A 26409-nucleotide genomic window follows, 5' to 3' on the forward strand; every position below is an offset into this window, starting at 1 on the left:
ATATTGTGATAAAGATATGATAAAAAGTTTTTAAACGCCAACAAATTCCACAACTTTTCATAAAAATAGTTCAGAATTAAGATTTAATTCTTAATACTATTACTGTTAGCATATATATAATGAATATCTATACAAAGACACTAATTTATGATGGAACAATATAATTTTTACACCAGATTGGTTCAAGTTAACAGACTCCATTCAGTGTTTAAACATAATCAGCCATGGTAAGTGTAGTAGTTTTACCTTGTAAAAGTGTCATTTTTACATATACCTAACTTAAACTAGTTATTATTGAACTCATTTTAATTATATTTCAATTCATTATATTGAAAACGATTATCAGCAATTTGATTGATCATGTTGAACTCAAACGACACATAACATGATCAACAATGTATTACATTCAGTTATGGTTTGTTTCGTCGTATGATTGGTTTTTAACAACATGTCTTCGACGAATAAACATGATTCTGATAAAGATGATGAAATTGAGCAATGTAGTAAGTATTATTAATCAATTATGTAAACATTGTAGATTGTTTTTGAGCACACGCATGCTTATGTTTACCAAATAAAGTCTTGACAAATCATTAAATATTTAAAGTTATTTGTTTTTTAAATAATTAAATAAATATTTTTATCAACTGATTACTTTTTTTTTTAAATACATACAATTCATTCATTGATAATAATTTTATTTTAGAGGAGATATGAAATATGTTACATAATAAAATGTATCAGCACTCATTCTCAATAAAGAATATAATGCTCGATTAGTTTTTAAACAATTAATATACTCACTGTTTATTATGAAGACATGATGATAATTTTACATTAAAACTTCTTTAATGTTATAGATCATTATGATACAATCTGTATAGGGATACAAATAATTAAAAATCACGAGGGTGGGCTAAAACTCCTCCAAAATGGGCTAAATGTTTCATAAAATTTAGCTTATTGAAACTTTGTTTCCATTTGAAAGCATATAATAACTATTTAGGTTTATTACACTCCTCTTCATGGATTATTTTTTAGAAAAAATAGTTTTACTCTAGTTTCTTTTATTATTACCAATGAGTTGAAGAATTAGTAATACAATTATCACTATCAAGACTTGCTTCAAATTTTCTTAAAAAATTTAAAATCAAATAGGTAAATTATCATTTATCAAATATTTAAGAATGTAGGTATATAATATACTTTAAATTTGTATTGAATAGTACCTATTATTTTAGTTATCTGCGGAAAAATAGATCAATGTAAAAGTTACTAATAAAATAAAAACTCTTATAGAACAATTAACAAATAAAAGTATTTTAAATCTTACAAAGTTATGTTTATAATATTGCTTCAATAAGTATTATTAGTATTTGTGTTGAATATTTGCATGTTGTGGCAGGTATTTACTTTTCAATGTTTATTATTATTATTTATTCATTTTAAATTGATATTGTAAGAGTTTGAAGATTAAATTATCTTGAAAAGAGTATGAGTAATTTTGTTGAGGTTATTTTTCCTCACAGTCATCTCACAATTTTAAAATTTAAAAAAATATATAAAAATAGGCACTGAAAAATATTTATTTTGATTTTCAATTAAATTGCAATAATTTGAACAATTGGTATTGCCTCATTAGAAACATGTATATTTTCTAAACAATTATAAATTTATTGTACCTACACTAAAACTAGAATTTATAACCTACATTTGATGTATAAAAGAATTTTTTAATTAGATAATTGTTTAGTAACATTCAATGTCAATATTTTGCAACTATAATATATTTATAAACAAATATGCTATTAATTTTAACGTAGTGACATCTTATCAAATTAATACCTCGATAGTTGAATTTTCCTAAATATAAAAAAATGGAAGATAAACAAAAAAGGTGATTGCAAAAATATTTTAACTTTCGAGTTACAGTTGTATATTTATTTTTTTCAACAAGTCGAACCCAATGTAGGTACAAAACGGTTATTATTAGAACAATCAATACAGTAGCACGTTAATATGAAAATAGAATAGAAAAAAGAAAATAAAGTATTGGTTAACAATATTTTTTATTATAAATTAGATTTAATCATAAGTCAGATAAGTGTTAAATTATAACATTTTAACATAAAGTAAGATATAATATGAATAAAATATTGAAACAAATTACATTTTAGAATATGTATTTAGTAATAATTTTAATTTGTATACCTAATGTAATTATTTTTATTAATAAAAACCGTTGGCAAAATAGCCTTTTATAACATTCAGTTTTACTTGTTACAAAACAAAAATTTTATTTTTATTACATTTAAATGACTTATTGTATTAAAATTTTCTAGTAGTCTTTGGTCTTTCCAAAATTATATTTTTGGTTAGTTTTTTAAACTATTATTTACATTCTATCTCCATTAAGAAATATTCTACAACTTACAAAAATATACATATTTTAAATTATTCGGTTGATTTTGATTATACAATATATATGTATATTCAATTTATAGCATGAGAATTTTAAAAGATGTGTACTTTTATTTTGTATATTTTCGCATGTTTTTTTTTATTATTTAAATTGCACAAAATTAGATTTTCAAATTTTCAAAATAGAATATTTTTTTTTTTTTTGAGTTTCCATAATTATTTAAAAAAAATATATTATTAAAACGAGAAAAAGAGTTATTGTATTAAGTATTACTAAGAACATTTACAATACTATTGCCGGTTACGAAAATACGAAAATAAATACATGAAAACAAGCACCTAGTTACATAAAAGTTAGAACCTATTAAATTATGCAGTTTTAGTGTTACTTGCGTCACGTTGCCATGTGACATATGTAATATACTACTAGTATGTACTATGCATATCTCGTGTATTCATCGATATCCTATGATTAACCTGCACTTTCTGTTCTATATGGCTATATGTGATCGGGAGAATCATTTATCTTAGGTAGTCAAGTATCTTTACACTCCGAGGTATAAATAATCCATCTAAGATAGAGAAGGGAAATTGGTTAAGTTTAAACTCTCCCATCGAGTAGATGGGTTACCTATCGAATGTAAACTTGCCTGTAAAAGTATGATAGTAATCAGTAATCACCCCCTTTCGTCTATTAGTTCAGGTCACCTAATTTGAGTACAGACTATAAACAGAGACAGTAGAGTCAGTAGACTAGAGAATACACGTAAGAATGCAAGAAAATAGCAGCGAATCTAGATTCTAGAAATCCTAACCCATATTATGTAGTAATATTACTAATATCTATTAATAAATAAGATATAGAAGTTGTTAGAGTTGCATATTGTTCTCTTTAATACAGTTTTAATTTATAGCAGACCAAGTTAGAAATCCGAACTATAATTAGATGATTAATTTAAAAATATATATTTTACATTTTACATATTACGTTCATCTTAAAGGAAAAGTGCATATTTAATTGATTTTCATATGTATATTATATATTAAGCATATTTAATATTCTCAAAAAAAATGGATGAAAACATTTTTTTTAATCTTAAGTATTTTAAATAATATTTAATATAAAACTCAGTTTTATTTTATGTAGGTATTGTCATCGCCGCAATCGAATATTAATTTGACGACATTTTACAGTATTTTTTTTGGGGGGGGGAGGGAATTTTCGAATTATTTTTTGCATATTATGTCATACATTTTTATGCATATTCTACAATTTTTTCGTACACATCAGTGGCGTATGTATAGGGGGGTTGTTGATACGGCACACATTACATGTTTTGCGAACCTGCCTCAAAAATTAACACAATAATATAATAACCCCTCCCTCCCACATGAAATAATTCCTTTATACGCCACTGATGCATAGTATGCCTGCTTTAGCTCCTATAATTTCAAAGTCCTATTAATAAATAATAAGTATTAACTAGGTGTCTAGGTACCAAAATAGTGAGTAGTGTATTAAGTCTGACGCGCTGCGACTTCGCATATTAAAATTGCAAACTTTAAACTGCTGTAACTTTTAATTAAATGCTTGTTTCCTCACATTTCTTTTAATATTTGTAATCAGCATCATTTACTTACACTGAAATAAGAACAATACAAGGTTAAATTTTAATTGGTTTTTCAAAATGTTTGTAGCATTATCAAATTGTATGTTTAATGTTTATTACTTATTTCGGTTGTTATTAGTATGTAGTGTGTACACAAACTTCCGGGATTTTTGCTTTAAATTTATGACCTATTAATTATTTTAAAAAAGAATAGTAGATAACATAATCGTCAATTCTTGGAAATGTTTTTTCGATTAATTAATTTTTAAATAAAATATTTACCTATTTATAAAATTTAATAAAACATGTCAATTCATAAATATTTTAATCAAATACTATTAATACTAATCTTAAATGTATGTACGTAATTTATCGAAAAATGTATCTAATTATTATGTAAGTACCATAATTACAATAAATATTAAAAAAAAAATTGTGTGCCACCTAAATAACTTATATTGACAACAGTTATTTTAATATTAACGACGAATAATTAATTAGATAAGTACTAATATATACAATTTAAATCTCTATTTATAATAAATAGTAACCTATATTTATTAGTTACCTATTATTAAGTATTATTATTTAAATGCTACTGAATACTAAATTTACATTATTAGCTATTTATTTTTGCCAAAAATATTGTATTTACCAGTCAATGTTGTTTTGTATAGTATTATATGTATTATGTAGTATATCCGTCGGAATTTTGGCCAAACCTGGTTACTCATTTAGTGCCTATATATATACCATATACGTACATCCTGTATCTGTATTAAATTAAAACAAATTACTAAATATGGATAAGTAATAAGTAATAACCTTGATCATTGATACCATGTTATAGACGTGACGTAATAATTAAATAGGTATACAATACTACAATCTATTGTTTTAATGTTTTAACGATTCCATATTTCCAATTACGTAGGCGCCATACAACGTATTTATCGAGTATGAAATGTTGAAAACTATTTCCGTGGATTCCTTCAAATGTAAAATGTGTAGATAAGTCATAAGTAGGTACGAGAATTGGATAGTTGTGAATACCTATGTAGTCTATAAACTAAAATAATATTAGGATTGACTCGGCGAGCAGTGAGCACTGAGTACTGAAAGTGAAGTGTGATACTGCATGTTTGAGAGTCTGAGACAATCGGGCGTGTATACTGTATAGTGTATAGTTATAGGCTATAGTCATTCCACATTCGTCATTCGTGCATGACCGTAGTGTCGTACCCCACTCTCTTAGGTTAGACACTCTATTTTTAGATTCTTTATCTCTGTAGTCTGTGTACTTGCATCAACGGTCCACAAATAAGTAATAACATAACTGTCTACTTATATTCTGTAGTAGTAAAGTTTTAAATATTAGCTTTGTGCTATCTTGAGTGTACCTAAGATGTACTGCATTATTGTAGTTTATTATTAAAAATAAATGTGATATTAATTTATACTGTTTGTCTTAAGGAGTCGTCCCGGATGAAAAGTACAAAAAATGGAATAGTCACATTGGTGGTGGTAATAAATTTGCAAGACGAGCTCGTTCGTTTAAAGAAGATTTATTTGATATTATATCATCAGCAATGCGATCGCCTAGTCATAGTGCCATCAGCTCCAGAAGTGGTTCTCCAAAAAATGGTTTGCCAAAGCAAAGACATGCTTCATCTGGAAGTAGTCCTAAGCGGTCCCTTAATGATATCGACTTTAATGTTAGACAAGTAAGTTTTAATTGTATCACTTATTTTTATTATTATTGAAAATATATTAATTTATTATTTTATTTATATTTAAATAACTATCCGCCTAATAAAAACAAAATTATTTTTTAGGTTCAGATAGCCTTAAGACATTTCCTTGACGTAGTAACAAAGAATAAATTAGAAATGTTGCCTGGAAATGGTACAGTAGTTTTAGAAACTGTAACAACAATTTGTGGGGTATTTAAATCATACGATATTAATGAGCAAAGTTCATTGGTTGTATCTGCTTTAAATCAAGTATACCAAAGTGTAGCAAAACTGATTAAGCTATGTGATGATGTTCTCATATTTGGAGAAAAAGCAATCAATACAGATAATGTATCAGATATACTGCGTTTAGTTGAGCTTGCTATTCAGGTATTAAAATAATATAGGCACATATCTATTATTCTGTAATTCATTTATGATGCAGCTGTATTTTTTATATTAACATTGTTAAACTAAAATTTTTGGTATATTTTAGAACTTGGTATCATTAACTAATGACAAACTTAACCATGGTGTACTTAAAACTGTGTACAAAGATGAGGATTCATTGAAACTTCCTGATGAACTTAAGCAAAGAGTTTCTTTACCAGATATACCATTAACACCGAGAGAAAGAGAAATATTAGAACAAACGAGTAATCATTCCTTTGATACGGTTGACTGTAATCCTCCTTCAAAGCCACCTTTACCTGATCGGTAAGATTAAGTGATATGTTATAAAAATATTGTCTAATTATTAATATAAATTATTCCTAAGCAGAACATGGTTAAAAAAGATTGACCAAAATAATTCTCCTCCTCCTTTACCACCAAAACGTCGTACTGGACATAATAACACCAAGCATGCTGTATACAACTTATCTTTAGAGCCATTAAGCCTTTCTGATAGGTCTTCCTCAATTGGTTCACTAGATTCAATTTTAAATGATGATGAAGTTAACATTGCTATGTCCAATGATGATAGTTCTTTTTTAACTAGTAAGCTATTATATATAATTATTATTATATTATATTATATTATATGTAATAATCCATTTATCAAATATTAATATAAAACATTAATTATATGAATTATTAGATGATGCCAATCATGTATGTGGCTATTGTAACTGTTCTTCCAGTTCTGCTTCAGTGGATCAAGGCAATGAAAAACGGATATCTCCTTTTTCTGAGTATCCACCTCAACATAGTAAGTGTTTCTTAATATTTATAATATTTTATAGGTAAAATTTAAACTTCAATTAACTATTAAGTACTTACCTATTTTAAAGAATTAAATAAAACTATAAGTAAAATAAAATAGGAATATAACTAATTATTTATTGTGGAGAAACATGTATTAAGAAAATGCCTCACTTTTGTGTGTTGTCTCTATTTTATAAAAATACATTATGGCAAATTTTTGTTTAATAGAATCAATTTTATGTGTTTGGTTTAAATATTAGAGTGAAATGACCTATTGTAAACTAGTTCTTACTTCCATAAGCATTTTATATATTATATTTATTTATTGTCACAGTTAGTATATTATACGTCACTTGTATTTCTAGATCACGGACGTAACTGAGTGTACATTGTGCCTACTAAAATAATTTTTGGAATTTTAATTTTTTTTTTTTTTTAGCCCTAAAATGAGTATTTTTAATACTAAAAGAATAATTGATTATTTCTCCTTCATTTAACATCTACTTTAATTATAAACAAATAATTGTAATTAATATGTTATTAGCCATGGTTGAAAAGAAAACTGCATTTATTCATCAGGCATCTAATCAAGTTTGGACACATTCTAAATCCACAACAATACATCAAATCACTAATAGAACTGTAGTATCAAACGAAATTAATTGTTTAACATCAAAGGAAGAAGTAATTTATTTTTTAATTTAACTTAAAACAAAAATGTATTTATTGTACATTTCAATACAGTACCTAATTGAACATTTTAATTTTACTAGATTCCACCACCAGTGCCAGAAAAAAAACGAGTGGTCAGACAAAGGCTAAGGTCGACTTATGACAATTTATCTATGGATGAAATGGCCACACAATATAACTTCCATAGAAATAATAGTCATTGTAGTATTCAAGCGTTAACACATACTGCATCACTTGATAATCCTACAGTTGATCCTTCAAATCCACCACCTTTACCATTAAAAAAGAAACATAGTAAGTTACATTTTTTTACTCTAATTTAGAATAAATATAAAATATAAACATGAGACTTCAATGAGATTTCTGTCTTAACAAGTATTAAAATATTACTTGATATATAAATATGCTACTTAAAAAAGTTTTTATTTTTGGTACTAAATAATTTCTTAAAATATCTATATTCTTTTTTAATCCTTAGTTATGAATATTACTGTGTAAGTTTATTTTAGTAGCAAACAATTATTGAAATACATTATCTATAATAATTATTACTAGCGGTGTTATCCCGAAACGAAAAAATAAATTAATTTAGTAATTTAATTTTTATTGTAAATTGATAAAAAAAAATACAGTAAAACCTCTAAATATTGAATATTTACTTGCTGGAATTTTTTCCTCTTTCAGAGGGTTCAGTTTTTTAGAATTTTATTAGTAAAAAAAAAAAAAAACATTTACTATTTAAAATTATCTGTTAGATATTTCACTGTATTTAGTTGGTAATTATTATAACAATTCAATTAACTTTAAAATATATAATATAATAATATAATCATTAATTAATAAATTCTTCCTTGTAATAATAAAAAAATAATAATGATCTTTTGTTTATATAAAATTTAATAATTATTAAAATCACTCATAATTTTCTTTTTAATATAATTATTATTTATGATAAATCAATTTATAGTTATTAATTTATTTTTCTTTAGTGTTTCATTCGGTGGCATATTCTGGTAAGATGTTAAAAAAAATATAGGTTTTTGTGCATGTTAGTTACCATTTAGTTAGAATAAACTATAGCAAATCTGATTTGAAAATAGTTTAGAGTGAATATAGATAATTGTTCTTTATTTGAATATTATGATTGTAATTTACTTAAACATTAAATTATCGTAGTAATGGCATACATGGAAATGTTTGGCAATTGTACGCATGGGAATACTACGGAATTTCTGCGCCATTCTGTTCATACCTACACAATGCTTCATCAAAGTAATTGGCATTCACCTCAAAAGTATCAGAGTGAAATCCAAAGTTACAGTGTTGAAAATTCTTGTCAACAATATTATTTTACCAAGTATGTGACATACTTTTAAATCTTAAATTAAAGAAGTTATTTGAGTTAAAAAAATATTTATCAATTTCAGTGATTCTGATCCACCAGCATTACCGCCCAAACGAGGTAAAATAATGACATCTCCTTATAGAGAACTGACGCCACCTAATTCTCCGAATAAAGTATATATAACAGAAGTTGTATCGACTCCTATACAAACTCAGTGTTTAGAAATTCAGTAAGAGTACTAGACATATAAACTTATTTCTATTTTTTATTATAGCTATTAATAAACTAAACGTTGAACTAAAGCAAACTAATATTATTAGGGAATCACCAAACCGATACATCATATTATTAAATAACCTTTTATTTTTGAGTATAGTTAGTATAATTATATGGAAATATATAATAAATATCCGCTATTTAAAATTAATAAACCAATACAATTTTTTTTACTTAAACTACATTTATTTCATTTACATTTGTTAGTTATAAGATAATTTTGATATTTTTCTGTTGAATGGACTTAATGATACAATATTAAAGTTATTTTCGCTCGGTTTCCATTAACACGAATAAAATTAATGACCGGCCGGGACACCGGTACATGCTGTTAAAACTGGAACGAATGGCAAGCCTAAATATTATCAAACTATTCTAGAGTAATTCTTAAGTAATGTGATAGAATTTTTAATCTTGATAGTTCACTCAGTAATTTTATTTTATTGATAATTATAAATAGATGTATGTACATTAATATATAACAAATATAATAATATAATTATAATTATATTTTTAACTATACAACTATTTTATTTTTACCGATTTTAATAGTTTTTAACCTATTAACATAACATGTTTTACAGGGATGTTACACCGAGTACTATTGAACAACCTCTACAAACTGATATTAGTGAAGTTAACATTATGGAAGAATTAAATGTATCCCAATGGCTATTATTTAAAAAACCAGAAGAAGATGGACCACTTGTTCGTGGTGGACATGCAGATGCTCTAGTAGTTCATGCAACAAACGCAGTTAAAAATGGTAACAATTCAAAATTTTATATTATAAACTGATCCATTTAAGTGTCTGCACTCTTTATTTTGTCAAGTTTTGTTTGAAAAATTATAGAATTTCTTAATCTGAAACATAATATTTTTTAGAATATTCCAGTTCATAAAAATTAAATTTAAAACAAGTTATTTAAGAAGTTGTATAAATAATAACAAGTTGTAACCACTAGCATCCATAAAAATACTTTTATATTCTGATAGTATTTGAATACCGGCAGTTGCATATCAATGTGTTAACTACCTACTCTGAGGAATATTCTGCTTTGGAATATGAAACTTAAAATTCTTGTTAATCTTATAAAAAGTAAATTTAAAAATAATAACAATGAATTATAAAATTAATGTTCTGCAATGAATAAAAGTTAAAACCTCAAAAATATAAATTAAGACACTTAATGGAAGACTGTGTGTATATTTAATATTTATTTATAATATTTTTATCATTACTTTAGATTTTATGTATCAAGAAGCATTTTTAACAACATATAGAACATTTATTTCACCTTTAGAATTAATACAAAAACTATGCATGCGACACCAAAGATTCCAAAATTCAGGTGATTTAAATAGGCAAAGAGCTGGCCGAGAATCATTTTCTCTATTAGTTAGAGTAGTTAGTGATTTAACGTAAGTAAATACAAATTTTAAAATTTTGAGAATAAATATTTAAAAAGTTTAATTGATTACAGTTTAACAGACTTAGATAATGAAGTGCTGCAAATTCTCATGGAATTTGTGTATCAACTATTATGTGCTGGAGATTTAACCATGGCAAAAGCACTTAGAGTTAAACTTTTGGAAAGGTATCAGGCAAAAATGGTACATAATACTTCAATTAATGCTCTATTACCATCTCAAAATATATACACTCGTCAAGCTACCTTATTAGACTATAAAACAGAACTTATTGCTGAACAAATGACAATGTTGGATTCAGAACTATTCATGAAAATTGAGATACCTGAAGTTTTAATTTGGGTCAAGGAACAAAATGAAGAACGTAGTCCAAATCTCACAGAATTTACAGAACATTTTAACAAAATGTCATACTGGTATGTGTTTTTAAGAAAAATATGAATATGTTAAAAAAAAAAAAATTATATTATTTTATTGTACAGGGTTGTATAGGGTGTTTTACTTAGCATGCTCATTGTTCATCTCTATTTTTTCCATTAATAATATTTTTTTATTGAAATTCAGATTTTTAGATTTCTTTAGCATATAATATATATTATATTCAAGGAACATATTTTTAAATATTTAGTTTCTATTTTTTTTATTTTACTAAAACTGATGCCAACCAGCATTTTACAATATAGAAATATGTGCTGTTAATCTCACTAATTGTAGTTCTTAAAAATCAACTTTTTTCCCTGTAAATTATTAATCATATTATGACAATTTTGAAATGTTTAATGTAACTTAATTCAAATACGTTTTTTTTAAAGAACTGGAATGATAAGTTCATGATATTAGGTATGGAAAGTATGGGGGTTATAGTATGTTATTTGAACATTTTCTTATTTTATATTTTATAATTTATTGGAATTGCCTGTGAAATAAGTATAATACATAATATTACATCTGTTTTATATTTTTCATTACTCTGAAATTACTTGTTCAAACTATCTTGATTTAGATATATCAACATTTTTAAAGGAATTACATTTAAAAATAATACAAATCTAAATATTTAAAAATATGACCTTTATATAAAATGAAATTTGAATAAATTAATTAGTAAATGAAAAAATCAGGTTGAGCATGCTTGATGAATCACTCTGAATATTATATACATAAGTAATATAATACTTTTTTTAGGGCAAGGTCGCGCATATTAGAACAAAATGAAGCTAAAGAACGTGAACGTTATGTTTTAAAGTTTATCAAAATAATGAAAAGTTTAAGAAAAATGAACAATTTTAATTCATATTTAGCTCTTTTATCTGCTTTAGATAGTGCACCAATAAGACGTCTAGAATGGCAAAAATATATTACCGAAGGATTAAAAGAATACTGTGCACTAATTGATAGTTCATCAAGTTTTAGAGCTTATAGACAAGCTTTAGCTGACACAAATCCTCCTTGCATCCCTTACATGTAAGTCAATTTAGAATATATAAACATATTAAAATTTAATTCTTATTGATAATTATATTAAAATAATTAACCAACAAAAATTTGTTGTTATTTACATTGATATACCCATACATATTATGATTTAAGTTTATCCAATTAAATTTATTTACAATAAGTTAATTAATAAAAACAATAAAGTTATTTTTATACTGGTGTCTGACTTATAGCAATAAAGTATACAATGTAAATATTATCTTGTTTACTTTTTATTAGTAGTTAAATTAAAATAATGCATGCACTAATTTATTTTACTACAGTAGTCCAGCTTACATTAAGATTATTTTAATAGCATTTCAATGCTCAACAATATACATTGTTAAAAACAAAAATGTATTTTAAGAAATTAGATTTTTTATACTATTAAGTGTATTACACCTTCATAGTTATAAGTATACATCAACATTGAAAAACCCTTTTTATTTCAGAGGATTAGTATTACAAGATTTAACATTTGTACACATCGGCAACAATGATTATATATCAGATAATATAATAAATTTTTCCAAAAGATGGCAACAGTTTAATATTGTTGAAAATATGAAGAGATTTAAAAAAGGGTAATAATATTTTATTATATATTACTATATTTAACTAATGAGCATTTATTCCAAAATATTTTTAGATGCTACAATTTCAAGAAACATGATCATATCATTGCGTTCTTTAACAATTTTGATGAGTTTCTATGTGAAGAAGCCATGTGGCAAATTAGTGAAAGCATTAAGCCTAGAGGAAGTAAAAAAACTACATAAAAGTATATTTAAAAAAAGAAATTATTTTAAATGTATACAGCATTTTATTTCAAAACAGTTTGTGAGAAAACTGTTGTTTTGCAATGATTTTAAGGGTTTGTTCAAATGAAAACATAATATTCCTGGGTAGTAAAAATTTTTTATAGATTATTACATTTTCTAATAACACCTTTATTTATTTAACCATTCAATTGGAAAGTAACAGACAGTACCTTAAAAATTTAATTTTTTTTTAAATGTTTTGTAGCTCACAAATAATTTGTCATAAAATAATATATTAATATTTTATTGCTCCAACTTTCTCATAATATAGCTCACAATGTACATCATAAAATATACAATGATTAAGAGGACGTCATACCTGAATGTGTTGTCTCCATCTTACACACATATTATGACAGATAAAACAAATTTATGTAGTCTGAGTAGAACTTGCTCAATTCTGGTTTTAGAGCAGCAGTTCTCAACCTGTGGTAAATGGCAAGCTCATAGGTGGTACGTGAAGAAAATCTACCTTTATAAAAAACATATATGTATACATTATTAAGAACCAAAAAAAAAAGCAAAAAAATAGTCAGGTAGTACATAAAAATTTTCAAACTGTGTTAGTGATAAGCAAATACAAAAAGGTTGAGAATCGCTGTTCTAGAGTAAATATACCTTTAATAAAATTGAATTGTGACAATATTTCTAAGAGCAAGATGCTGCGTTTTCCCATTTTCAATACAACGTTCATTATATCGTTTAGAAATAGTGAAAATGTCAACATTTTTAAATGACCTTTAACTTTTCAAAATTTAAATTTTTTTTAAAAAAATGCAGCACCTTACCCCCAAAAATATTGCTACAATTCAATTTTATAATAAGTATACTTCAGAATCAAAATTAAGCGAGTTGATGTCATACGTGTGTAAGACAAAGACATCATATAATGTGAGTATGATGTTCTATTAACAAAAATTGAAATGTATTCTAATTTTTCACAACTATAAATTTCAACATCCACTAAGAATTCATGATTTACTTTTGTTGACTTTCAATTAAATTTAATATATAAATGTTAATACTTAACATTTTAATGCAAGGATAACACAATTGGTTTTTTTTTAATCTTTTATGAGCACTTCCAATTTTTAATGTAAACTCTATATTCATCTATACACCACTTTGAATTATGTTATCATACTTCATGATTAATCATTGCTTTCATTTTTGGAAAAATAACAACACACACGACTTGTGTTTTAGTGAGTAAGTGAAACAAGCCCTCATACATCCAATCTGCTTTTAATATAACTATATTTTTGGTAAATTTAGAATAGCTCATTCGTCTGAGTATTTATACTTGTATTATTATTAAAATTAGATCAAATTTTAAAACTAATAATTTACAAGGTCTTAAATAAGATAGATTTTAGTAAATATCTAGTCATTTTTCTAACAAAACTTTATTTTATTAAGCAATGTTTTCTAGTTGAAATTTTATACATATTTATTTTTAATTATAAATATTATTATTAAACATTCTTATTTTTTATTTATATGTAGTAAAGTTGATTGATTATTTTTATTTTATTCGAAAATATTGAATAAATTAAATCTTAAATGTGTATTATTAAGTACACTAAATCTATTTTCAACATTATACTATCATTTATATATGCAGTTGACATTAATTTACTAAATTCTAAGTTACTATTTCTTATTTATTTTTTAATTTTTTTAATACAGTTTAAATCGGGGATCTTTAATCTTTTTAGAAAGACACCCTTGATCTAGACTATAACACACTGATTAAACTGACCACTATATTATATACATTTTAAACAGTATTTTGAATTTTTTATTCTTCATATTTGTCATTACTTGTTCCTAGAGATCTGATAACATATAAAATAATAATTATTATTTATTTGTATGGCTATAAAATAATATCCTTATGTAACAAATGGAATGTATGTAGATACATTATGTTCTGAAACAGAATACATTATAAATTAATTACCTACCAAAACAAATTGTCAACATTTTATTTGTGGTGCCAACAAGTGAATTGTTTTGAAAACTAATGAATGTAGAATGTCTACAGAATATTATCACTATCATTAGAGAACATAAGAAAACAAATTATTGTATTATAAAAACAAATGTAACAAATCAAAAGCATTCTGGACAAATAGTTTTATTATTTTTTCAATTCTTGTTTATTAAGTTCATAAACATAATAAACTCAATATCATTGTAACGTGTAATATCATTGTGATTTTTGATTGATATAGTAACAATAACAGATCAATGAATAAGCTTATATTAGTTATACTACTTACACCAAAATTATATAGTAGCTTAAGAAACTGATCAAAGTATATAATATAAGTTTAATAAACTATTTATTAGCTTAAGAAACTGATCAGCGTATATAAGTAATAAATTATATAGAAGCTTAAGAAACAGATCGAAGTATTTAATACATAAGGTATAAATTATATGTTTTATTTTACGTTTATATTTATAAAATATTATTTAGTTAAAACTAAAACTAAAAAATGTCAATTGTTGAGGATAAATGATTTATTAACATTAAATAATATTTACTTCTTTGAGATAACCTCAATATTTACCCGATGAAAATATGATAGCATTGAAGAATTTTAGTTCCTATTTATTTTATTTTTTATTTTTTTAATAAAATGACTATTTATTATAATAATATATAGTACTAAAATATAATTGAATATATATTATATTTGTTTAAGAAGCTGATAAATACTACAATTTATTGTATAAAAACTGTAAATCAAAATATTTATGTATATTTATAGACATAATAGACCTAGAAGAAAGAATGAGATAATTATCTTAATTAATTACCTATTATTTATTTATACGACTATTGTATAATAAATAATCAAGATTGAGTAAAATTTGTTCATATTATGTCATAGTATAAAATGTATTAAATTTAAAAAAGTTATAGTAAAAAGATTATTAGTCAGACAACATAAATTATTTTAAATTATATTTATAAAACGTTGCATAGCATAGATTAAAAAATGTATGTATTAGATATAAAATACTAAAATACTATATATTCACCATTAAATGCTTTACCATAAAAATTAACATGATTTATTAATGGTGATATTGTATATGTACGTATTCCTTTAATGCATTTGGGTTATAGTATAACATATAAGAAAATGTGTACTTTTCTAAAACTAATTAAATTTTTTTATTTATTTTATTATTTTTGCTAAAATGCTTTTAGTATTAATTTCAGCATTATTGAACAATAAACGTTTGTTAAAACAACATACATTTAGAAACATTGCTATGCATCATCTTGTGGTCCTAATCAATTATTCAAAATGGCATATCTTATATTTTAATATATTGTCACACATTTGTATTGTTTGTTATTGATCATATCATTAAAATAAGACAAATGAATACATTTTACTTAATTATAAATTAATTCCTCACCCATGTCATCTCTTCATTAAATTATAAAATTTAAATATGTATTAATGATGTGATCTATATTGCTAATAGAAAAATTTTAATTTTTAATAATTTTTTTTATGTGTCCTAAATGTCCAAATGTAGAATTATTGAATTTTACTTTTTTCATTATTATTGTAAAAAGTTATGTACAATATACATTTTAAGTCGATGTACACCATTAGCTATTACGTAAATTATACTATATTATGTATTAAATTTATGATTATATTAAATAGCAAAAAATGTATTTAATTTTATTGATTTGACCGGCCTTTACATAATTTATGTAGCAGTATTAAGACAACTTAATATTTCAAATGCAATTTTTTAAAATGTAGCTAAATATACAAAAAAATATCAAAAACATGTATATTTATTCTTTGTTAAAATAAATTGTATAGTATTATGTTTGTAACTTGTTTTTTTTTTTTTAAAAAAAGTGTTATAGGTATGCAGTATTTATTTGAATTAGAATATTTAGTAGAAGCTATTTGTTTATACAAACTCAAAAAGAGAACTCTTCAACGTTTTTGTTTTTTTGACATAGTAACATATTATCCTGATATTTTGTAGTTGATCAATTTACAAAATAAAGAAGTTATGTTATAAAAATATCTAATTTTGAATTATTTTATGCTAAATTGCTAAACTAACAATTAAAATATTAATTTAATTTAAAGAAAAAATATGACCAACTGTAATAGTGTAAAATTTACAAGTAAAGTTTTTTTATAAATACATACTCAAACAATTCTCAAAAACTTTCATGTAGCACCTTTATGGTTTAAAACTGAATAACAGTTAATTAAGAAATATTTTGATGAAATCATTATCTGTTTGTTTTTTTTTCAATAATTCTTTTAAACATAAATGTCAGAAAGTAGCTTACAAATAATTGTTGAATATATTTTTATGTCCAAATACAGTGTTCATATTAATAGTACATTATTAATATTTTTTGACTCGGGTTGCTTACAAAATATATACTCTATTTAAGCTAAAATAATATACTCAGTAGCTGACTAAATGACAAATTCCACAAGAGTGTGGTTAAACTACACGGAGAGTATATAAACTGACTTGGTGGGGATGACAATTGACAAATGAATGTTGCCTGACAAAAATTGGTTATTGTCAATAATTATATTTTTTTACACAGTACAGATTACTAGTTATAAATTGCACTACCTTTTTTAACTTCACGCTTGCACGACACAACTTAATTTTAATTTTAATAAAAATCCTTTTTTTTAATAACATACTTTAGTTGGTTAAATGTTATCAAATCACTTTTATGTATTAATTTGTACTCTAAATCTAGAATATGCTGAATAATAAGGGATTAAATAGTAGGTACAAACATTTTTTTTTATTTGTTATCTACAACTCATTTCTAAACAAAAAATTAAAATTCATTTATCTAACTCCAGGGTTTCCAAACTGTGCACCGCGAAACACTTCCTAATGGCACCTCAGTCTACGACTCATAATAAATAATTTAAAATTTATAGACCTATTTTTTTTTCTTCTGTGTTTCATGACATTCACAGCAGGGCACTGCAAAAAAAAATGTTTGGGAACCGCTGATCTAACTCAAACTATTATTTCTTACTTAATAAATAGTGAGTAATAACAATTTAACCTGTATAAAGACTAGACAAAAAATTTAATTCTGGTGCATATGTTAACTTTAGCGCAAATAAGCTTAACAAATTTTCATACACAAGGATTTGTTTATTTAATATAACAATCGCACAAAAGTAAGTAATAATTCGTTTTGGCACTACCTCACAAAGACAGCGTAGATGGGCCGACAAACACTTCCAAAACACTACACACACTGGAGGCGGCAACGATTGCTACCACCTGTGACGGTGACGTTCACGCTCTCTGTCAGTGTTTACATAAATGTATAGAATACACAAATTAATCAAATTGTCAATCAGAAAAATTGTTTGCCAAATTGACTCATTTACATAATTTGAAAATTAACAAAAACATGCATAACTTACTGCTAAATATAGTGCAAGCGTTTCTTGTTTCTGTGAACACTGAATACGTTTTTATATTCTTTAATTATATATTATTATTAAAAAAAATATAATTAAGACTAATAAACCTAAATATTGACATTAGCATTAACTTCAAAATAACTAGAATATGATATTTATTTACCATTAAATTAAGCTAAGTACTTGCGAGAGTTACTTTATTGGAGACTTCATAAATATTTTCATAAGATTACCATGTTCCGGTGTAAGGTTTTATCATGCTCTCAGCAGAATAGTTTAAAGCACTATTTCCCAATCTATGTGTCATATTGGTCACAAAATATTTTTGATAGTGCTGTTTGTAAATTAATAATAACAACGGAAATAAAAATTAATTTAAAAAACAATTTTTATACATAACAGAATTTATTATTCATTATACTATAAATTAGTTAAATGATACAATTATTTATAATAATAATTAGTATTAATATAATTATGTAACAACATTTATTATTTTTTATTTTTTAGTTGTTAACAAAATATTTTGCATATTAACGCATTAATACCAATTATTAATATCAATCAAATTATTATTATTATTATACTGAACCAAATAAAATTTATAAAAATATTATAAAATATACATATATGTATTTGATATAAAGACAATTACAAAATAATCAGACATTTTTCTCGCACAAATATGTAATTTTAATTAAGTTGAATTATAAGTTTATGAGCTTTGATTTAACTTTAATACTTTCTGGGATACTTTCTATACAAATCATTTAAAATACAAATACATAAAACAATATTTTTTGGATTTTCTATAGTTAAGGATTATTTATATCTTAAATACAATGAAGAAAAAAATGAATGAAATATAAATAAACATTTTATGTAACATAGCAAATATAAAAATAAGTGAAATATAAAATAAATCATGATTATTAACATACTGACAAACAGTTATCTATATGATCATCTAACTCTATAACATTTTTAAATATATTTTCACAGCATGGGCATTTCAAATTATTATTATCAACATTTGGCTTTAGTGTAGTTGGCGTTTCTGTCGACATACAAATATCTAAATGTGTATTAATATTACTTTCTTTAACCATTTTTTCACAGCATGGACAGTTCACATAATTGGTATCTTCAGGAATATCCACAGAGTCATTTTCAAACACATTTATTAACATTTTACAATTATTTAAATGTTCGTTCATTAACGATCTATCAATTGTATCATTGCATGCTGGGCATTTACATTTATCATTAATTTCATTGCCAAACATCTCTTTCAATTGATCACAATTTTGTAAATGGTCATTCAACCAATCTGTAAACACAGGTTCATTGCAAATAGGACATAATGTAGTTTCATCTAGATCTTTTAAACATAAATCTTGTTGAGCATTTTGTTTATTGAATTCATCAGATTTAGAAGACATATTAGCATTCTGTTCAGAATCTTTTTTAGTGGGTGAATTTGATTTGTTATCTAATTGAAACTTTTGATCATTCTCTTTTGATTTGGAATTTGTTTCAGAACCATCATGAAGAACTTTGTTTATTGGCGGATTCAATATTGTAACAAAATTTGTAATTTTATTAACAGGTTTGACATCAGATTGTTTTGGAGCAGTGGGTTTTTTTTTCAACCCATAACCTTCAGGCTCTTTAACTTTAATAAAAATTCCATTGCAATTAGCTTGATGATTAGACCACCAATTATCATTTGGCCCTGGTGCACGATTCATACTCCTTTTTACATATCCATAAAATGGCTTATTATATTGACAAGGTCCATTACACTTCCACCAATGTGTTTTGTATAACTTTACTTCATCATGAAAATCGTGATAAATTGATATTTTAGTGCCAGCTCCTACATTTATCCGGTACATATGTTTACAAAATTCTGGCCCATGCCCATCTCTATCTCTATGATCTTTATTATTAGTAAGAAACAAATATGCATGTATCATTTCGTGCAATAGCGTTTCAACTAAATCCTTTCGAGGTCTAAGTTTTAAAAGCGGTTCACTGAGGCTTATGGAGCAAAATCCATTCTGATATCTACATAAACCAGCACAGACTGTCATCCTTTTACTCCATTGTACCATGACCGAGTCCAATGTACTCCAAAAATACTGTCGATTAAATGCCAAAAATAAACCGTGTATATCTGGATTTGGATCTAACATTTCCCAAGAATGATCTACTACACTTTCGGTAGCATCTAAATTTTGAGTGTATGATCGTTTAATTGATCGAGGTATATTATCAATAGCATTAGTTGCATTACGCTTTTGTTTTTTGACAATAGTACTGATATCAGTTAAATCAACTGTATTACTACTACTAGGGCCAGAAGCCAAACTGGTTGTAGGTTTTGTTAAATCTATAAAAGATAGTGTTTCATTGTCCTCAAAATTGGATAGCTCGTTTTGTAATTGTAGAGCGAATAAATAATCATTGCTTGTATCCATTTTAAAATACAAAGTATTTATAAACTAAATTGAATATTACTTACTAAAGCAATTAAAATGAGATTATCTATAATGAGACCATCAAACTAAATTTTTAATTATCAGACTATGACAGAAACGCTGGATCTTAAACTGTACAGTGTGAAAATGTGAATGTGAAATGACCATCGAAGTTAAGAGTAAGCACAGATTAGAATTTATGAACACTGAATAACATACGAATTATGAATATACTATCCAAATAACTTGCAAGTTATGACATCAAGTATAGTATTACTAATCCTTACATAAGCACTATAGTTAATTATTTAACCACTATAAAACAGTTATATTTAAACTTGAATAGGTACGTCGGTACGTGGTAGTTTCGTAGTTTTTATAAATATGTTTTGAAAACAACGAACAAGTGTTTTTATCACTAAAAAGTAAGAACAGTAGATAAGACGATCTCAGATAACCTAACCCCATAGAGTATAAATATTATACTCTATGGTTCTGATATTATTGAACCATGGTAGATATTGTTATATTCTGTATAGATAAGAATAATCTATCACGCATAGATAAGAAATATTCACGCGGTATACACAATACACGGGGCAACACACACTACACAGATATATTATATTTGTGGGGCAACCGCAACATGAATAGTGTAATCATTTAAATTTTAAACAATATAAAATATAAAAAGGTCCCAAGTCAAATGTGCTGTAACTTATAATTATTTAAATAATTAATAGAATAAAGTAATAAATTATTATACAAAAAAACTACAATGAAAAAGAAACCTTGGTAAGTATATTTGAATCAATATTAATTAGGTACTACACTACTACCTATGCTTTTATTAAATTAAGAATACAGTGTTGGTTAGTTATTTTATCTAAAATAAATTGCATTTTACCAATAATTTATTATATATAAAAACTATGTGTATGAAACAACAGTGATTTATATTATTTTATAACTTTCAGGATTAATAATTATGTGTATCTAATATTTTTGCTTAAAATTATTTTTATTAATTAAATTAGTAGAGAGAATATCTAAAGAAATTGCAGTTTTACACTGGTAATTAAAGATAAATTTAGTTAGTGCCATTTAAGCATTGATTTAATGAATTTATTTAATTAACACAATTTATACAATTTATTTAGTTGCATCTATATATTTTTGTTTTTAAATTGTATAATTTATTATTTAATATAAAATAATTTTTTTAAGGGGACGCAAACAAGAAGAAAGCGATGATGACGCTTCTGTAGATTTTGATGGTGAAAATTCAGAGAGTGATTATGACGAAAACGAAAAGCTTCTTCTAGAAAAGACACGAAAAGAATTAGCTCAAGGACCATATGATTCAGATGAGGAGAGCGAAGTAATTTTTACACTATTAATATAGTATACAATTTCCATATTATTGCTTCCATGTTAAAATCTAACTACTTCTTTGTTACCATTTCATTTAGGGCTGTTCTTAAAATGTTCGGTTAAGACTAACCGGTAGAATTCTATCGGTTAACTCATGATAAATTCTTCCAGTTAGCGTTATCAGGCACTAACCGAACATTGTAGGAACGGCCCTTAATCTTACATAAATTATAAAAATAATTATTTTTCTATAACGTAACATAAACAATTTAAATTGATAAGACTGAATTAAGAAATTTTATTTTCTGCAGTAGAATGAATTAATGAAATAGTTTTTATTTGGTTGTATCAAGTATAATATGAATATTTGTACCCAATAATTCTTGAATTCTTGTATTTTTGTTTGTAAAAAAAGAAAATTATTTAAGTAAACATTTATAGATTGAATTTATTTTTAACTTATGAACTTAATATTTGTTACATAATAAATTATTTCAGATATTTTAAAGATTTGTATATATAAACACAATACATTAAAAATAATTAGAAATCTTAAAGTGAATACTTATAATTAGTTTACTCGTGTAATTAGGAAGAAGTATTTCCACTACGTAACAAACTAGATCAGTATGAAGATAGTGAAGAAGATGATGAAGAAGTTGAAAATGATAATGAACAACATTCAGATGACGAAGAAGAGAAAAATATTAATGATAGTGATATAGAAGGTGCAGAAAGTGGTTCAGATGATTTACCTAATGACAAAGCTTGGGGTCAACTAAGAAGATCGTTTTATAATACGGACTACTTAGATAAAGATCATGGAGGTAACATAATTATATTTAATTATTAATAATTTTATATAATTTAATTAAATATATTATTTAGGTTTTGAGGGAGAAGAGGACGAAGAAACTGCTAAAATGGAAGAAGAAGAAGCGCGTAAAATACATCAAAGAATGATGTCTGAATTAGAAAATGTAGACCTCGACAGTGAACTTTTTATTGTAAGTTGTTGTAAGTAAAATTTATTTACAGAATGTTTTTTATTTTTTGTTTATTATTCATAGGGAACTAAAGTAACAGATAATGTAAAAGAAGGGACTGACACAAGTGACATAACACAAATGATGACCGTTAAAAAAGATTTGAGTTCAATGAGTGATCGTGAAAAACGAAAATTGTTAATGAAAGAATCACCTGAACTTTTTGGACTAATCACAGATTTTAAAAGTAATTATTTATCAACATTTAACATTATTTTCTTTAAAATAAGAATTTTTATAATCTGTTATATGTTAATAAATCATATAATAACATTATTAATTATAGCGTACATGGGAAGAGTACAAGAAAAATTATCTCCTTTTTTGAAATTAGTTAGATCTGGGGACTTACCAAAGAGTCGGTTTACAGAATATACGCAATGTTATTTTGAAATTATATTGAAGTAATAGTGATATTTTACATCAACAATTGTTGAAATTATTCTTATTTTATATTTTTGTTATTATTTTAGTTATTGTACCAATATTGGATTCTATTTTCTTATGAAATCTGTTCGTAAACCAGTACAAAATCATCCTATTATGAATAGATTACTTCGATACCGTGAAATGTTGTGTGAACAGGATAAACAATTTGAAACATTAATATTACCTCAGATTGATCAAATATTGTCAAATATCAATATAGTAGAGTAAGAAATTGTTCAATTTAAACACATATTTATTACTTAATATTTTTTTTTAATTTTAGATCTAACTCTAAGGCGAGTAAAAATAAACCAAAAAAATTACTTAATCTACTCACAAAACCAGTTCAAAAAACTGAAAAAACTGTTGATATTGTTAAACCCAAGGAAAATATTCTGCAAAATGTAAATGTCAACCAATCAAATAAATTTGAGGATAGTGAAGATGAAGAAGAAGAAGATGGAATAGAAGTTAAAGGTATAATACTAATATAATATTATAAATATTAGTATTTTAATAACAAATTATTTATTTTATAGAAGAACCAATGGTGACCACTGATGAAAAACGTGGTATAACTTATCAAATAGCTAAAAACAAAGGACTTACGCCTCGACGTAAGAAAGAACTTAGAAATCCAAGAGTGAAAAATCGTATGAAATATCGTAAAGCCAAAATCCGTAGGAAGGGACAGGTCAGCTAAATTAATTTATATCAAATTTTATTTTTGGAATTCCTTATGATTATAAGTTATTTATAAGTTTATTAATATTTGTATATATTTCATTTCAGATTTCAGAGCCACGTAAAGAAATTCGTCGTTATGATGGTGAAATTTCTGGTATTAAAGTTAATCTGTCTAAGAGCATAAAAATTAAAGCTTAATTTACAATGTTTTTGTTTGTGGTAATATATGGTAAATTTATAAAAAAAAATATTCCTAATGATTTTTTTTTTTTTTTAAGAAATATCAATACTGTTGTGTTTTTTTAATAAAAAATCATAAGTGATGATAATAGTAATATTATTTAGCTTATATAAATCAAAACATAGTTTTTGAAATACAATTAAATATTGTTTAAACTTAACATAGCATTTCTATTAGATAATATGTTATTTACTATACTCTATTAAGAATTACAGTGAAATTTTTTTTAAAATAGCTATAATCAATTAAAAAATGATTTGTGTTATAACGTTCTATTTAAATAGTGTAGTTCACTCACTGTTTTTGGGAACAAATTCTTTTTGTCTCTGTCCACACAGTAGTTGTCATATATTGTTAAACTGGCAAACGGCATATCTACGTGGTTGAGGTGTATATTTTTGATCTTTTTCATCCAATTTTGGTTGACCAAATAATTGTTGTTGGTAAAATGTGTGTAGAGGGTAAAATCCACTTTTTGATAGGCGATGTGGCGGTGGAGTTGGTAGAACAGGAGATACATAGTCATGGTCTAGATAAGGCTGGAAAACCTTCAAGTCATATGCACGGGGACCGGAGAGATAGGACACATCTCGCGTCTTGTCACTAAAGGCGATGAAATTGGCTGGTGTGTTTTGGTTTCATGGTGGAGGACTAGGAAGAGTTTTGCTTCATGACGTAAATTTGAGATAGGTAGAAATCAGACTCTTCCTTGAACAGTTGGACTAGGTTTTGGTAAATCTGAGGGATTATTTCTCTAAAAGTACTTCGTTCAAACGGACTTAGAGATACAGAAGATGACATAAAACAAATAAAAATAAAGTTAGGTTTACTTTAAAAAAGTCGGTCTAAAAATTCCAATCTAAATAACTGGTAACATTTTCAAGTATCTATACGCTTATACTTTTTGAATTATAATTTATAACAAATATTTAAATTCGTTTGACTCGTTTGAAAAAAAATCGTTATCGTTAATCGATTTCCTAAAAATTTAAAATTCAAACGCTCATAACATTTTTCCAATAATAACGCTTCAAGTTTTCTCTATAGCTATTTGAAGAAAAACTTATGGAAAACTTAGTGTTGAATTTGTTAACCTAAAATATAAATACAAACAATTTTATGAATTTTCAATTACAAAATAATATGCAGATATTCATGATTTTGACGAATTTTTGTCAATATTTGAACTTCAAATACTAATAAAAAAAATTCTGCCTATGCATTCGTATAATTTTTTAATCACTTTAAGACTAACTTATGAGGAACTTTGTATCAAGTAATTTGACTAAAAATTCATAAAATAGGAGACAAAGTTGTTCCCATCCCTTATATTGGTATCAGTACTACGTATAGGTATCAATATTACCTGCTATATTCGTATGTGGTTTTTTTAAATTATGGTAAAAATAAATTAATCATATCACAGCTGAATATTGAATTATAAAAATATTGTATAATAATATATTTAAATATTTTTAACATCATTACGTATTAGGTATCTAAATGTAGACTATTTTAAGTTATTTATTCCATATTTATCGCAAAAATACACTATAATATATTGTACCTATGATGGTATAAATATAATAAATATAACGTAAATAGCGTAATTGCAGACTTGCAATGTATATCAATAATACCTATTCAATAAAATATTTTCAAC

At 25.0% G+C, this 26409-nt stretch overlaps 3 protein-coding genes and 2 long non-coding RNA genes across 12 annotated transcripts; 3 read left to right on the top strand and 2 right to left on the bottom strand.

Annotated features, from left to right (window-relative positions):
* Positions 1–13: 13 nt before the first annotated feature.
* Positions 14–17088, top strand: LOC114126646 (rap guanine nucleotide exchange factor 1). 7 transcript variants are annotated; one of them, XM_027990645.2, is made up of 18 exons: positions 14–227; positions 347–503; positions 5505–5755; positions 5867–6154; positions 6261–6481; positions 6546–6763; positions 6864–6974; positions 7515–7654; positions 7744–7957; positions 8653–8676; positions 8840–9020; positions 9091–9237; positions 9869–10050; positions 10532–10706; positions 10769–11131; positions 11901–12179; positions 12644–12775; positions 12841–17088. In XM_027990645.2, exons 2-18 carry the CDS (start codon positions 449–451, stop codon positions 12968–12970), a joined length of 3111 nt encoding a protein of 1036 aa, XP_027846446.2. In that variant the 5' UTR covers positions 14–227; positions 347–448; the 3' UTR covers positions 12971–17088. The 7 variants fall into 7 exon arrangements, with proteins under 7 accessions (XP_027846446.2, XP_050061023.1, XP_050061025.1 ...); XM_050205066.1 differs by lacking the exon at positions 8653–8676; XM_050205068.1 differs by lacking the exon at positions 347–503.
* Positions 3857–5166, bottom strand: LOC114126647 (uncharacterized). The gene is made up of 4 exons (XR_007605438.1): positions 5085–5166; positions 4872–5021; positions 4687–4804; positions 3857–4063 (listed from the first exon to the last, which is right to left on the bottom strand). It is a non-coding gene; the product is annotated as an uncharacterized LOC114126647 (long non-coding RNA).
* A 253-nt stretch (positions 17089–17341) lies between the features above and the next one.
* LOC114126654 (uncharacterized) lies at positions 17342–18530 on the top strand. 2 transcript variants are annotated; one of them, XR_003592616.2, is made up of 3 exons: positions 17342–17827; positions 17905–18096; positions 18169–18530. It is a non-coding gene; the product is annotated as an uncharacterized LOC114126654 (long non-coding RNA). The 2 variants fall into 2 exon arrangements; XR_007605439.1 differs by having other exon boundaries at positions 17343–17823.
* Positions 18531–19073: 543 nt separating this feature from the next.
* Positions 19074–21550, bottom strand: LOC114126649 (DNA-dependent metalloprotease dvc-1). Its single transcript, XM_027990648.2, has one exon. It carries the CDS (start codon positions 20967–20969, stop codon positions 19419–19421), a length of 1551 nt encoding a protein of 516 aa, XP_027846449.2. The 5' UTR covers positions 20970–21550; the 3' UTR covers positions 19074–19418.
* Positions 21551–21601: 51 nt separating this feature from the next.
* On the top strand, positions 21602–24834 carry LOC114126650 (something about silencing protein 10). Its single transcript, XM_027990649.2, has 10 exons — positions 21602–21764; positions 22197–22350; positions 22936–23170; positions 23232–23350; positions 23414–23576; positions 23676–23793; positions 23863–24042; positions 24102–24295; positions 24358–24512; positions 24611–24834. Exons 1-10 carry the CDS (start codon positions 21748–21750, stop codon positions 24701–24703), a joined length of 1428 nt encoding a protein of 475 aa, XP_027846450.2. The 5' UTR covers positions 21602–21747; the 3' UTR covers positions 24704–24834.
* The last annotated feature ends 1575 nt before the right edge of the window (positions 24835–26409 follow it).

This window comes from Aphis gossypii, chromosome 3 (assembly GCF_020184175.1).
Source record: "Aphis gossypii isolate Hap1 chromosome 3, ASM2018417v2, whole genome shotgun sequence".
NCBI lineage: Eukaryota > Metazoa > Arthropoda > Insecta > Hemiptera > Aphididae > Aphis > Aphis gossypii.